The following is a 15655-nucleotide window of genomic DNA, read 5'->3' on the forward strand; positions in this document are numbered from 1 at the left end:
AGGTTGGAAGCTGGCCAGGAGTGTGCAGGCACCTCTTGCAGGTGAGTTTGCAGGCCTAGGACCCAGTGGTAGCCTTCTGACCTGGAAGGGACCAGAAAACTCATTCCTCCCCAAACTTCTGCCTTAGGACAGGTTCCATTCAGCAGTTGGAGTCCGTAGGAGCTCCCTGCTCCACGTCCAGAGACATCCTGGGACTGCACACAATAAGCCATTCTAGCACCAGATTCTTTTCTGGTCTTTGGTGAGGCTGAAGAGACAAGGTCTAAACACTCTTACACGGTACCCACTGGAGAAAGACCAGAGGCAGCAGTGACACTGGCGGCAGCTAACATTTACTGAGCTGACAAGTGCCAGGCACCATGCTTATGCTTTACCCCATTATCTCTTTGGCTCCCCACCAGACCCTTATGGGGTTTCTGTGAGGCTGCTGTTACTATGTCCATTTTAGAGATGAGGAAACTGAGTCTATTTGCCCCAGATCACCCAGTGAGTAATGAGCAGGGTTGGGCTGTGAACTCAGGCCCCTCCTAGCTCTGAAACCCCTTTTCTTAACCTCTGAGCAGAGGTGATTCTATTCCTTCTCCCGGCTGTTCTCTCCAAGCCCAGAGTTCATGCAGCACAGATTGCACATTTGCTGGTGTTCACTCCAAGGCTCTGCAAGTCACTGCCACAAAGGTGTGTACAGCCGAGCTGCCAGCAGTCTGTTTCCTGCACACACTGAATTCTCATGTCCTCTAATTACACCAAACAAACCCGCTGTCTTGAAGCAGCCATTCGATGTCATTTTAGTTGTCAGATGCACTTCAATAATGCCGCAGGCTTCACTGGGAAATAGCCACCCTACCTGGAAGTTTTGCGTGAGGTCAGCCAGAAAAGACTAGTGGTTTTTGGCTTTTTTTGTGTAGGATGGGGTGGGCAGGAGGGTGGCTGGCTTATCGTAAGAATGGGCATTAAGTGTGGCAGGCAGTCTTTCTGTTTTGAAAAGTGTGGAGTCGTAAGGCTTCTGAATTTTGAGCCTGAAAATGTCAGTGCTGGAGTTGTAATGTAACACCTCAATTATGGTGCAGGGGGTAAGAAGGAAAGACTCTGAAACCTGCAAGGTTCTTTAGATCCACAGCCTGAGCCACAATTAAGGTTTCAGAAACACCAAAGGCAAGCCAATGAGTGTCATTTTTAACCAGTTTGAACATTTTACTACTTCCTAACATCAGAAGCACCCGGGCTAGAGCGCCTGCTTCTTGTCCTCAATAAAGTGATTAAGCTGAATGGGTGTTGGGGAGTATTATTAGGCTGAGAAGGGCTAAAAATAGAAATGCTCTGTTTTCTGAAAGACACAGCAGGCCTGGGGAGACTGGCAGCCTGGAGGTGCTACTGAGGGACCTGACGAGGCAGGGGGAGAGGCCGGCAGTTCTCTGGGCCCTGGTCTGAGAGGAGGTGGTGTCTGCTGTGATGGTGAGTCAGGTGATGGCCGTGTCCCAGCTGTCCTCAGTAACAAGCTGCTCATGGAAGCCATGGGTTAGTTGCTTCTGCCTTGGTGTGAAGAAATCATGTGTGTGCACCTGTGCATGTGCGCACACATGCGCCTATGAATGAATTTCAAGTAACTGACCATACTGGAGTCCAGAATGGACCTTTGGTCTAAAATTTATGTATTTAGGGCCTCCCTGGTGGCGCAGTGATTGAGTGTTGGGTTGCGAAGCTGCCCGCAGCCTCTGCAGTGCCGGTTCGATCCCCGGCCGCTGGGTGAGGGTCCCACATGGCGCGCAGACCTCTCCTGCCGCCCGCTGCTCCCCTCAGCAGTGTACTTCGGTCCTTCTGCCTGCTCTGCTCCCCGCTCTGGCTCTGGTGAATTCTCTCACCCTCCCGCACTTCTGACTGTACCCAGTGCTTATATAAATAAATAAATAAATCTAAAATAAATAAATAAATAAATAAATAAATAAAATTTATGTATTTATCCCCAAATATATAAATTGGAAATAAGCAGGTATTAACCACTGTACATGCCAATATGTCGCTTAGTTCCCCTGATCCTCAAGCTGATCAAGGTCTCCTAACTAGCTTGTGCCAAAGAAAAGGAAACACACTCAGGGGGGCAATTGTGTATTTGGATTAGTTTGGGGAGGGGCAGGGAAGAGGCCCCCCCAGAGCCCAGAGCATCTGCTCTGTGAAGCCCTGATTAACTAGGGTGCTTAGGGGAGGAGAAGTAAAAGGGACTTTTTGGTTAACTGAAGGTCAACCACAAAAACTCTATTTTGTCACTCGCTGTCTTCACAAGAGACCCGTTTTTCTACTTGAAGTGAATACAATGGATTGATTTTTATGACAAACTATCTTGCTTGCTTAGAAGTCAAACAGAGAGTGCCCAGCAAGGGAATCCTCCGTGAAGATTATTCCTAACTGGAGTTTTATTGCAATAGGCCTTGAAGGTGGGTCATGCCTTGTCCTCTGTGCAGCCCACAGGCTCATTGGCATGGCCTTGAACTCATTCCTGTCCATAACAGATGGAGGTGGCAGGCTGAGGCTGGGGGATGTAGTAGCCACTTTACACATGGAGAAAGGGAGGCCTGGTAAACCAAGATTCCAGAATACACCAGAGTCCACAGCAGAGACAGATCTAGCTGCTTGGGTGGGTACCAGTGATGGACAGTGGTGTTGCCTTCCTGGACCAAGAGGTGAGAGTTGTTCTTAGTAGGGAGAGTGCTCACAGAAGTCAGGGTGTAGACTGAGAAGGGGGCCCTGGAGCTTGGGGGGAAGCTTTCCTTCACGTGGACTTCTTACTCTTGACCCTTCTCTAGAATCAAATGCCCTGATGGTGAGGTGGGTTTCCCATGATGCCACCCTAGATGTGTTTTTTTTTTTTCTTTGCCATGAGCCAGTAAGGAGACCTGGTCAGCTTGAGGATCAGGGAGAAGTAAGTGACACATTGGCATGTAAAGTGGTTAATACCTGCTTATTTCATTATACTCAATATATGTGAGTCATTACTGTTCTGATGGTCATTATTACTGCCAACAGTGCAACAGCAGCTCCATGGTTCCTGGTTGCAGGGCAATCTGCAGGGGGCATAGCTGGGATCCTGGGAGAGGAGAGAAGAGTTGGGGTACCATTGCCAAGTGCCCCTGAAGGCTTGGCACCTTCACTTGCACTGTCTCATTTAAACCTCCTCATAGCGATGCCCCCCAGAGTTGTGCGGCTTCAGAGTCCCACTCATGGTGGCAACAGGAGGTCTGTATCGTGATGTCCTTAGCAGGTGAGGAACTGAGAGAGGTGACATCTCTAATGCTCTTGGTGTAATTGGTGGGTAACTGAGCTGAAAGCGCAGACGTGTTGACAGCAAGGCCCAGGAACAGCTCAGTCGTGGAGGCTTCTCTGCTGGCAGTGTCCCTCTCCTCCCAGCAGCCTGATCTGGGTGTTGGGGGGCTGTGGTCCAGCTTCCTGATGGAGCTTATGGAAGAGGAGGCTCTGTCTCAGGGCTCGTGGGATGTCACAGCTGACATCCTGGTGTGCAGAGCCCCACCCGCTGGTTCTGGAAGGTGTAGGGGTCTCCAGCCTGCTCTCTGCAGGGCTTTGTTTCTTGTCACTGGCTGATATGTGATCACCGAGGGTATTTTAACTTAAAAATGATGTATACACCCACGCAGTTGCAAATGAACTGGAGAGAGAAGCTAGGAGTCGGGAGAGAACAGGGCATTCTGAGAAGAGCGGGGATGAGGGAATGGTCACGATTGGGATCCCACAGAGTTCCCAAGAAAAGCCTGCCAAGTGCAGGAAGGCTTGCCTGGGGGAGCCATGAGGGAGGAAGGGCTGGATGCCATTCTGGGTGAGGAAGGCCCTCCAGTCCCTCTGAAAACACTGCAAGTGAAAATTCATTGGAAGGAGCATCGGATATTGGAGAACCAGGGGGTGACAGGCATCAGCCTGGAGTGTAGGGCGGGGTAGGCGGGGTTTGTTCCTGGCATGGAGAGGAGCACCTGATTTTGCTTTTTCCACTGTGCAGGTGGCTCTCTGAATCTTACCTAGAAAGGGGTGTGTGTGTGTGTGTGTAGGGATGCGTCCCCCCACCCCGATACCAGATTTTAGGTGAAGGCTTGTAACAGAGAACTCTGAAGGTGCTTCCACAGAAAGGAGCAGGATAATTGAGGTGGAGCAAAAAGGGCCAGAGGCTCAGGCGACAAACAGACTTCGGGGGCTACTAGAGAGCCACACAAACCCCTCTTTCCTTTCTGAACTCTTACCTGAGAATCCCCAAGGGGGCACCAGGGAGGAAGATGATCATTGATGCCCAAGGGTTGAGGACATTTCTTTCTTTTTTTTTTTTTTAAGATTGATTTATTTATACAAGAACTGGGATATGGGCCAGATGCGCGGGAGGGTGAGAGGATTCACCAGAGACAGAGCAGGGAACAAAACAGGCAGACTGACGAAATACACTGCCGAGGGGAGCAGCGGGCGAGACAGAAGAGGTCTGCTGTGCCATGTGGGACCCTCGCTGGCCGGCCAGGATCAAACCCGCCCTGCAGAGGCTGCGGACAGCTTCACAGTGCGGCGCTCAACCACCTGCGCCACCAGGGAGGCCCTGAGGACATTTCTTGTAAGGTTATGGCAGAAATCCCACTTGGGCCTTTTGGACTCTGCCCAGTCTTTTGCAGATGCTGAGACTGTGGCACTACCTGTCTTAAATCAAAGCTGTGAACACCTGAAAGACTCCATAGTGTTCCCTGGAACCCTGAGCCTCGTGGGTACGGGCTATCTGGATAATGATTTTCTCAGTGTCTGGACATTGTGCCAGTTTGCCCATCTGGTAGAGCAAGGTATTCCCTTGAGAAGGAATCCTCTGAACCAGAGAGCCTGGCCCCAGCTTTGCCCAGCCCGTGCCATGACCGAGGGCTACGAGCATTGAGCTCCCTTCACAGCCACACTTTGCTTCCCTGGCTGCTTGCTTCCAGCTTTCACACAGCACCGTTCATCTGTTGTTCTCTCTCAGAGGTGTCCTGATTTAAAGCTTATATCATTTTTAGATGGAGACATGAAGGGCTCACCCAAAGCCACACCAGCTCGGGCGATCACAATGAACTCTGAGTCCATTTCTTTTTGTGGTGCTTCAGAAAACGGGGCGTTTTTGGCCAGCAAAACCCTCTCTGAGCCAGTTCTCCCTCTGCCTGTACAGCAGTACCCTCCTGACCCTCCTGGCACCCAGAACACTGAATGCCAGGCGGAGAAGGCAGTGTCTCACCTGTATAGGCCATTGACTCAGGGCAGGTGGCCTCCCCCTGGGGACCCAGGGGCAGAAATGTTAGGCACTGGAGTTCTTTGGCCCCCTGGAGCTCATCAACTAGAGGAGGTATGGTTACTGGGCACCTACTGTGTACCAGGTACTTCATATTTGTTCACATTTAGATGATCACCGCTGTTGATTGTGAGGGTTAGCAGCCTTTTTTTTTTTTTTTAAAGATTTATTTATTTATTTATTTACACAAGAACTGGGATACAGGCCAGATGCATGGGAGGGTGAGAGGATTCACCAGAGACAGAGTGGGGAGCAGAACAGGCAGACTGATGAAATACACCGCTGAGGGGAGCAGCGGGCGAGACAGGAGAGGTCTGCCACGCCATGTGGGACCCTTGCCAGCCGGCGGGGATCAAAACGGCACTGCAGAGACTGTGGACAGCTTCACAGTGCTGTGCTCAACTGCCTGTGCAACCAGGGGAGGCCCAGCAGCCATTTTAAAGTGGAAAGCAAGACACAGATTTGATGCTAGGACCAGCAATGAGTGGAAGAATCCCAAAGCTGCCTGTGGGCTCTGTCCACTGTAGGACTTCATCTCGGGGAAGTCTCTAGTTGATGGGGCATGTCTGGAAGTCTGGCCCAGCACAGCAGGGGCCAAAGCCCCAACAGAGGTTTTGGGCCATTGCTCCCACTCCCAGGGTACCTTGGTTACCAGCCATGGAAGTTGCAGGGGAAGAAACCAGGTAAAGGCAGTGCAAATGGAACCCCCAAATGTTTACTCTTGGGCTCCCAGAAGATTTGTATCTTGTTATTTTCACTGCAATAAATTTACCATCCTACTTGTATTTTATTTAAAATACTTCACATTAAGTAGGTTTGCACTCATCTCTGCAGGGGATGACTATCCCTCAGAACTTGGCCATGAGCCCTGGGGGCAGGTGGGAGATATGCCCTTTTGCTCACCTTTCCTCAGGGAAGGATGATGAAGCCCTGACTTTACTTGCACAGGGTTTTCTTGTACCTGTAAGTGTAGTGATGCACAATCATCAGTGTCATCTGCTGTTCTTTATCTTCCACTCCCCACAGAACGTCTGCTGAAAACATGTCCAGAGCAAACATCTCTCCTCCCTCCTTTTTCTCTGTGTGTTTGGCTGGGGTGGCGAAGATGTTTTACCTGTTGTGCAATGCTTGTTGCCTACGTTTGATGCCTGTGTAGGCCTCAGACACTGGCATTGGGGAAGAAAGTTAGGGTCATACTGATGCTGGTGATGTTAATCACAGCTAGCTTTTATTGAGCAGTTACTATATGCTGGGGATCCAGGACGCCCACATACCATTCAGGTTAATCACCAGTCAGCTCTGGGAAGTAGATACTCTGCCCAAGTTTGCAGGTCAAGAAACAGAGAAGCTTGCCCAGGGTAGTAGCAACAAGTGGTAGAACCAGGACTCGAACTTGAGTTGGTTTCATTCAGGAGCGTCGGTCCTTAATGTCTCCAGAGTGGCTGTGCCTTTGGCGTCTGTGTGTACTGGCCGTGGGCTGTGTGTCCGAGGCTGCAATAACAAGCTGGTGATAAAAGTGGTAACAGAGGTGTTTCCCAAGGCACTCTGGGATGAGAATTGAGCTGCAGGGGTAAGGGACAAGGGACAAGGTAAACCGCTGTGTTCTCGGTGGGTGGGAGGTGAGAGCAGGACCGCAGGATCCCAGCAAAGGCCCAGGACGCCAGGGAACCTCCCGGTGGCTGACATTTGTAAGGTGGGAAAACAAATGATCTCTGAGCCTATCACTGCCTCGGCAGTTCCTGGTCACCCATTCCTAAGTCTCATCTCCCGCAGAGCAGACATTCAGCCAAGGGTGAGGGTGTCCAGCCACTGACCAGGGAAACTGACTTCTCGCTATTGGAAAACCCCCCTCCTGCCCCCGCGCTCGCTCTGCTGCCCAGCCTGGCCCACTCTCCTGGTCACTTATTCAATCTTACCTTTGACGGGGCCCGGCCTCTTGGGTTCCTTCACCCCCATGCTGTAGTGATCACCTTTCTCCGGCTTCGTTGTCAAGCACAGCTACCCTTGACCATGTCCTGAGCCAATCATTAGGGCTGGTGCTTTTCCCCTCGACCCGCTCTTGCCCACCGGCTCTCCCCCTCTTCTCTTGCCCCTGAATCTGTGCCTTACGAGGGTTGGGTCCCCAGATTGGTTTTTGTTTGGTGGAGAAAGGCGCAGGAGCAAGCAGGAGCACGCCTCGGGAGTACACATCTCTTGAGGGAAAGAACAGGCAGTGCTGGCCTTTGGAATTGGCAGGCAGCGCGCTGTTCTGTCTGATAAGAGGTACTGTAAATAAAACTGTACGCCACGGCCCGCTGTAAATGCCCCGCGTCTGTACTCATTGTTCTGACAGCTCTGCTTTTTTTGGGTCTGCTGTTTTGGTACAGTCTGTACTTCCTTATGTAAGCAGGCATGCATATCTCATCAGAACATTCAAGATGTTTATTTTAAAATCTCAAGGAATTAAGAGAAAAAGGACACACTACTCAACGTCAGAAGCTGCCAAGTGTTAGGTGTTTTTCAGCGGTTCATTCTTCTCTCCGCCCTGGCCCCCTCCTCCTTATTAGCATGGGGCTGGGAGAGGCTTCAAGAGGGAAGGATTTGCATTTTTTTTCTTCTTCTCTCATTGGCTACTGCCTTACGTGCTTCAGAGAGACACCAGCTCACACCTGATTGCATCCAGAGTCTGCTGCTCCCCTTTTTGGAGGCTTGGAACCCCCAAGCCTTGACCAGTTCTGCTCAAGAGGGCAAGTTGGGAGGAAGGCTGTTAGCTTTGCCCAGAGGCTGCAGGGGGAGGGGGTGGCAGCGCCCTGGGGGTGGGGTTCTGGGCTCTCTGTGGTGACAGCACTTTGCTGGTGGAACTTCCTGTGAATCCTGTGAGTTGGGGGATCCTTAGTATGCGTCAGACCCTGCACCCACACCAGAGCTATGGTGACAGCATCCTGCTTAGGACCTTCCTGCTTCCTCTAGCCCTCACTAACCTTCTGAAGATGTCAGGAAGGAAAGGGAGAAGTATGGCTGGGCAGCTCATGCTCCCCCACAGTGTTTCAGAGATCCTCCACTCTGGAGGCTGTCTGTCTCTTTAACACTCAACCTCAGCTAAACTTGGGCTTGCAGTGGGGGCCACTCAGCAGATCCGGGCTAGCCGGTGGAGGGCCCACCCTGGTCTGCAAGGCCTCCTTGGACAGACAGAAGGAGGACCCCTTTGTGGGGGGCTGGGAGTGATTCCTGGGCAGGGTGCTGATGAAAGGGAAGCCTTGCTCTAGAGGAAAACCCACTTCCTAACCTTTGCTTTCTTTTCTCTGCTGCTCGAGTTCCAGCCAGAGACCATGTCCTTGGCCTTTGAAAAAGGGGAGAGAACCCAGGGTGTGGAGAATCAGGACTCTGCCACCCCCTAGGGGACAGCCTGCAGCTCCCTGACTGACCACTGCCCCCTTCCCAGGCCAGTTCCGTGCCCAGGAGCCTGCTGGAGGTGGTTCTATTGCTCAGGGATTTGGTGAGCACAGCTGCCCACCAGATGCAGACAAGGACATTGAGGACAGAGGCCAGGACAGTGCCAGCCCTGCTCTCATGGGGTTTACAGTCAGCTGAGGAGCACAGAGGAGAGCTGGGGTGCAGGAGGAGAGAGTGGTCCTGCTGGGGCTGGTCCTGGAGGATTGAAAATCTGGTGGTGAAGAGCGGCCAGTCCTGGCCTGTGGGTCCTGTGACAGGTATCCCTGCCCCCCTCAATGAGATGAGCACTCACCTTTACATCAGAGGGGAGAAGGGGGTGTGTGTGTGTTTATAGTGAGAGATAGCTTTCCAAATCTGAGGCGCAGTTTACAAGATAAATGGTCCTCAAATTACTGTCCATTGAATTTCAGTAAAATCAACCCCACTTTGCACATAGGGAGTGCTTTCTTTGAAGGAGGCCCGGCTGGTGATGACAGCTGCTGCTTTTTGAGTCTGTGGCTACGCCCTCCCCCGCACCCCCAAATGGGGGGCTAGCACTCAGCCTCCTAGTCAGGCCTCTGAGGGTTTTACTCTTGCCCAGGCACCTTGCTCAAGGTCACGGCTGGTGACCAGCTTGGCTGGGATTTGGACACTAGTCTGACCGGAATCCTGAGCCCTTAGCCATACCCTGCCATGGTATAAATACCACCTGTGGGGCTTCTATCCACCGAGCTGGGGGCGTGTTCCTATCCTCGGTCCCCTTGCATCCCCACGGCCATCTCAAGCAAGGCAGACAGACCTGGCCATTCCCATTTGACAGCTGGGGAAACAGGTTCCTGGAGGTGGGTAGACAGGAGCCCCCCGAGGCTCACGGCAAGGGGTGGCCAAGCTGGCCTAGGACACTGCTTCCGCCTCTCTGTCCTGTGCTTCACTCTGATTTGTAACTTCTCAGGAGGATAGTGAGGGTCTGGCCCGCTTTGTCTTGCTGCTTTTCTCTGCCTTTGCTACCTAGCTCCCTCTCCCCTCACCTCCCTGGAACCCCCCCACTCTGATTGGACCCATCTTTCCTTCTCCCTCACTCGCCCCATTCAGCCAGCCTGCCCCTCTCCTTTGCCTGGAGCAGGCTTACCCTGTACCTTGGGCTCCCCCGCAGATGCCAGCTCCTCAGGGAGGTCTTCCGGACCACTGACCTCAGATGGCAGTTCTTGGCACTCTGTCCCCTGTTGCTTAATGTCTGTCATTGACCCCCACCTATTTCATACTAGCTTGATTTTTAAAGACGTGCCCTCTGCTCTAGACTGGAAGCTCCCTGAAGGCAGGGGTTTGTCTATTGATCATTTACCATAATCCATCTCTTGGCTTATATTTAATGGCCCTCGAAAAAGGACCCCTTAGGAGTGGGAAGGCTTTGGTAAGGCGTGGTCATCCCTGAGCTGTGTCCTGAAGTTCTTCCCACTCCAAGATGAGCCCCAGGAAATTTGGGGGGGTAAAATGCTGCCGACGGATCCATGAGCACCCATATGTGTCCAGCTGGCGTGGCCTCTTTCTTCCCCGTCACCCCCTCACAAGGATGCTTTATAAATGTATTAGTGGCTGAATGATGTCATCGTAATGCATTTTGGGAATGGCCATGTGGTTTATACACACTTCAGTTGCTTTGAATGCAAACCTGACATCATACTGAAGGCAGCAGCAAACATGTGCACAGTAAACAGGCAGAGACTGTCTTATTGATTAACAGATGAGGCCTCTATTATCGATCACAGCTTGGCGAGGAAATTTATCACTTTTAATTTCAGGGCTGCCAAATATTTCTGCCTCTGAGCCAGCCATTACAGAGGCAATTTAAAGGCGCACACATCCTTGGAAGAGGGGGTTTCTGCTGCTGTCTGCTCCGCTCCTGTGTCCTGGAATGGGCTGGTTTTGCAGTGGCGCCCCCCTGGTAGGCTGGGGGAGTCTGGGTAGGGCTGGAGGGGTCCTGGACCTGACTCTGTGAGCGGATGCCTGTAGTGTTTGTGTGCGATGGGGGTCCTAACCCAGAGTCGCTGAAGACGAAGGACTTTGACACCCTCAGCTCGATTCTGTGACTTTGGCAGAGCGGCTACTGAGGGGGCGGGCTCTGAGGACAGCCAGATGTGGTCAGATTGGGTCCCGCTGGCCACCCAGACCAGATGGTGTGTGCTCGTCCGCTTTATCTTCATCCGAACCTGTCTGCTAGCACACATCCGGCCCTTTATTTCCTACCTGCCCTCCTTCCTTTCCCTCCACTGCTCAGTCATTAAAGTGAGCCGCTGTTGCAGCCCCATTGATGGCTGTTTTCTAAGAACCCTTGGACCACATCCCTTTGAAGCTGCGCGCAACCTGATGGTGAGCCCACTGGGTGTTTCCCCTGCCCCCCAGCCCTCAGAACTCCCCTTCTCCTTCTTTAGGGAGCCCTGAGAACTGATAGAACCAAAGAAATACAATGATAATCAGATCCCTTGCAGATCTGCAGAAAATCATTGCTGGCTAATGATTTGGGTCTGGGGGGAATTTCAGCTTCATCCACCCCCAGTCCAGTCTCCTCTCTCCCACCCCGCTGCTCTTTGTGGTATTGCTGCATTTGCACTGTAAACGGATGGACGGTGGTCTTGGCCGCCACTTGTGTGAGCATGGCTGTGTCCCTGCCACTGCTGGGACATCAGGTTGTTCAGCTCTGTCTTGGAAGCTCTGGAAATCATCTCCAGGTCCCTGAGGATAACTTGTAGCTTGAAGGGACACCCAGAGGGAATCCTTGTGTTCGTCCTACCTGCAGGCAAAATCCAACTCCAGCCACTTATGACAAATGACAACATTTATTTTGAAAGCTCTCAAGGAAAAAAAAAATTTCATATCTATCCTGGGGCACTGTATCACTCATTTATTCACTCAGTCAACTGATACTTACTGAGTCCCAACTAGAGGGCCTATTCTACCGGACTTTAGGAAAATAGCCAGGGGCGAGGCTCCTACAGTCCTGGCATTCAGAAGCTTCTCTAGATCCTTGTAGTCTTCGTTGGCAAGAACTGCTTCTTAAGATTTAAAGCTGTGCTGACACAGCTTGTATTCTGAGTTCTGTTCCTTAAGTATGTGCTAATAGTCTAAGGCAGAGATTTTTAAACTTTTGAAACAAGTAGAGGAATCCTTTTTTCCAAGTAGAATTTTATATACAATCTATAATGTATGAAACTGATCAATTGTATTTTCATTTTTTTGTTGTTAGGGAAGGAATCCCAGACTCCACCTGCTTAGCCTTAAATTATCTTTGCAGGCCAAGCCCTGATAGGTAGAGGGATTAAGAGCAAAGACTCTGAAGTCAGGCTGCCTAGGTTTGAAATCACCTCTCCCACGACTCACTGTGTGACACTGGGCAAGTGCCTTAACTTCTCTGAACTTGAGCTGTTCATCTGCTAACTGAGGGTTAGAATGCAATGAAATGCTTTATCTTAACTGAGCATCAGACCTTAGTTTCTGAGAGGGTGTGAAAGCACCATTTGCAACTACAGATACACACAAGAAGTAGTTCTGCCTCACCTGAGACTCAAACACAAAACTCAAACCCAGAAACTTAAAGAAGAGCTGGGACGTGTGGACAGGACCCAGTGTGCAGCTGACGGGGACGGGCAGAGCTGTGCATCCCTTGTGAATCACAGCTAGAACAGAGAGGAGACTGTGCATGGGGCATGCACAGAGATGCTTAGGGAGGCTTCGGTGGCACCCAGAGAGGATCAGTGAAGGTAACGCCTTATGGCTGACTGGGCCAGAACATGGAAGACCTTGAAGCCAGCTGGAGGAATTGAGAAGCAGTATAAATTGTGAGCCATTGCATCTTCTCAAGCAAGGAGGTGTGAGGAGTCCAGCAGCCCCCCAGGGACCTGCCCCTGGTGGGTGGGTCCGAGGGTAGTTGGAGGTGTGCCACCGTCCTGGAGTCTGGCAGTGGTCTGGGCTGACCCAGCATGGGTCTGGCTAGGGGCTGTAGTTGATTCCAGACACAGTGGAAGAGATGTGTCTAGAAGACATTTTGGAGGAAAATCACCAAGCCTTGTGACAGGTGCCCCCTGGATGAGAAAACATGTGAGAGTCTGGAAGACTGTTAGCAAGTGGCAAAAAGTCCTGTTTATTCTGACATGGTGACATTGTTGTTTCGAGCCTTGTATAAATAATGGTTCACAGAACATTTATCAAATTGAATTGCATTAAATTGATTTTGTTTATGCCACAAATATGTGTACAGTAAGTAGTAGGGTTCTTCTGGGGGTCAGGCAGATATGGCTGTGCGTGAGGTGATGTGCACCCTCCCTTGGGGAGCTTTCATGGTATGGGGGAGGGGAGACTAGGGCCACAGGCCTTTAGAAGAAAGCTGGTGAGGTACGGCTGGAACATATAGGGAGCTGTGGGGGCCTAGGGAGGGCTGCCTCCCCCAGATGCAGGCAGAGGGCTTGGGAAGCTGAGTGTAAGTGGTGAGTCGGGATTAGTAGTTCTGTGGAGCTGGAGCAGAGAGCAAGAGTGTCAGAGATGAAAGAGGTGCAGGAGGATGCACAGAGGCCAGGCAGCGAGAAATGCATGGCCTCCCCACTTGGAACCAGCACAGCTCAGTGGGACTTGACGTCGGGAACAGGAGCGAGGCATGAGGGGTGGATGCATCAGGGAAGGTCAGCACGTCAGGAGCTGCTTTGTGAGACCCGGGTAGGAGTGTGGCCTTTATCCTGAAGGCATGAGGAGTCATCTAGGGATTGAAAGTGGCCAGGTGTACAGGCTGTCATGGGGGTAGGTCGTGAGTTTAATTTTGGACACACAGAGTTGGGATGTGTCCAGGAAGAGGGTGGTCGGCCGCTCGCCCTTCCCTGCAAAGAGCAGTGCAGGCTCAGGGCCTATTTCCCCTCACTGTCTCCTTTCCATCCCTCACTGGAGACAGCCCCTCAGATTTGTCCCCCTTCGTGGGGTATCTCACCTGGACCCCATCTCTGTCTCAGCTGTTCTGGTCTTGCTGCTTCTTCTCTCCGAGGGACTTGGGTATTTGGAGCTCAGCTCGGGGTGTGGTCACATCTTGGAGAAGTGTCCCGGCCATCTGTGGGGCCCCTGGATAGTCACAGGTGTCCAGCCCCACCCCTGACCCCCATACCCACCTGTGTGATTTTGGCCCATGACCTCTTCTTCCCCAAAGAAACATGGCTCTGTAGTAACTGCCTCCCCTTTCTTTCAGCGGGGGCCAAAGCCTTTGTATGTGATCAATGTGGCGCCCAGTTTTCGAAGGAGGATGCCTTGGAGACGCACAGGCAGACCCACACCGGTGAGTTCACTTTGCTCCCCTTCTCCACGACAGTACAGGAGGTGGCATCTTGGGGGCCCCTCTTTCCTGCACACCCAATAAGCAGCCTCTCTTGGGGGAACCATGAGTAGGCTGGGCTTGCCAGGGGGCTCACCGGGCTGGAATGTATGAGTCTGACTTGGCCCCATAAAAACAGCCACTTTGAATTAGGCCAAGGTGTCTGTCTCTAGCAGGCCAGTGAGATCTGGCCTTCACAGAGACAGGGCTCTTGTCTTAGAAGCACATACTCGCATCTACCCTGTCCATGGTGGATGCTCAGGAAGCTTCTCGCACCCTGTCTGACTAACACTGAAGGCCTGTGTGGCCTCAGTGGGCTGGATTCCTCTGCCAGAGTTGAGTCACTGTCTGCAGGAAAGCAGCCTCCGCACATGGATGCACTTGAATGGTGTTACCTAACACGGTGGGGCTTTCTTTAATTTCAAAGCACTGATTTCCCAGCATCAGTGTCGTGTCATCCCTATCATCACCGTGGCCATCATCCTCATGGTATTGAAAGCGCATCATGTAGCAGGCACTAAGCTCACTTGGCCAATCTCGGAGTAACCCTGCAAGGTAGGAGCTACTCCCAAGTTGTTGATGAGGACACTGAGGTGCAGGGAAAGGGACTTAGTGAGGCAGGTAACAAAGACAGGAGCGGGAGGGCTTAGCCTGCCTGGTGTAATCCTGCTCTGCCTCTTGCTGTATTTGAGACCATGGGTAAGTTACTTCAACTCTCCTAGTTTAAGATTCCTCACCTGTTAGGAAAGTAGAGTCCTGCTAGCCTCTCCCTCATAGCACGGAGTTGTGTTGGGCAATTAAGATGCTGCATTTGCAGTGCTTTGTGGAATGTTTGGCTGTTGCAGCATTCAACAGAGAGTAATGGGTATATTTAATTTAAAAACTATTTATTGCAGTTCAAAGTGTGCCAGGCACTGTTGGTACCTCAAGATCTAGTCACAGGTGAGGCAAAATCATGGGAAGGAGGTTCTGGCAGGGAGTCAGTATAGGCACATCCATGGATGATATCAGAACTAGTCCTGGTAAGAAAAAATAAAGCCAGGGTAAAGGGTAGAGAGTGCTAGGGAGAAATGGAGTTTTAGGTAAACGGTCAGGAATGCCTCTCTGAGAAGGTGACCGTGCAGAGCCCCACATGAAGAAATGAGCTTCTTGAAGGCTTTGGAGAAGAAAGTCTGGGCAAGAGGAAGTGGTTGCAAAAGCCCTGAGATTGGGTTGAGTTTGACAAGTTCCAGGAATAGCATGAAGGGCAGTGGGCCCCGGGGTAGGTAGTCGGGTGCAGAGAGAGGTGGGAGATGACGTTACAGATAAGGTGAGTTTCTCAAGCCTGGTAAGGAATTTGGATTTTATTCTGAGTGTGGAAGGGGCATGATAAAGTATTTGTATGCCACACATGTGACAAGAGACCTGTAGCTAGACGATATAAGAAACTCATAACTGAGTAATACAAATACAAATAACCAAAATAAAAAAAAAAAAAACAGGCAAAGGTTCTGAATAGAAATTTCTCCAAAACAGCTAGTCCTGAACACATGAAAGGTTGCTTGAAATGATGAGCCATCAGGGAAGGGCACTAGGATGCACACACCCACTAGGATGTGGCTGTAGTAAAA

General features: G+C 51.4%; 1 protein-coding gene across 3 annotated transcripts in view; it reads left to right on the forward strand.

The window, feature by feature from the left end:
• ZBTB16 (zinc finger and BTB domain containing 16) overlaps positions 1–15655 on the forward strand; it is a 178054-nt gene that overhangs the window by 105494 nt on the left and 56905 nt on the right. For all 3 annotated transcript variants that reach the window (XM_037505309.2, XM_037505307.2, XM_037505308.2), the window contains exon 4: positions 13923–14009. In XM_037505309.2, coding sequence (XP_037361206.2) covers positions 13923–14009 — 87 coding nt within the window. The remainder of the gene's footprint in view (positions 1–13922; positions 14010–15655) is intronic.

Source organism: Talpa occidentalis, unplaced genomic scaffold (assembly GCF_014898055.3).
Source record: "Talpa occidentalis isolate TD23 unplaced genomic scaffold, MPIMG_talOcc4v2.1 talOcc4.12, whole genome shotgun sequence".
Taxonomy (NCBI): domain Eukaryota; kingdom Metazoa; phylum Chordata; class Mammalia; order Eulipotyphla; family Talpidae; genus Talpa; species Talpa occidentalis.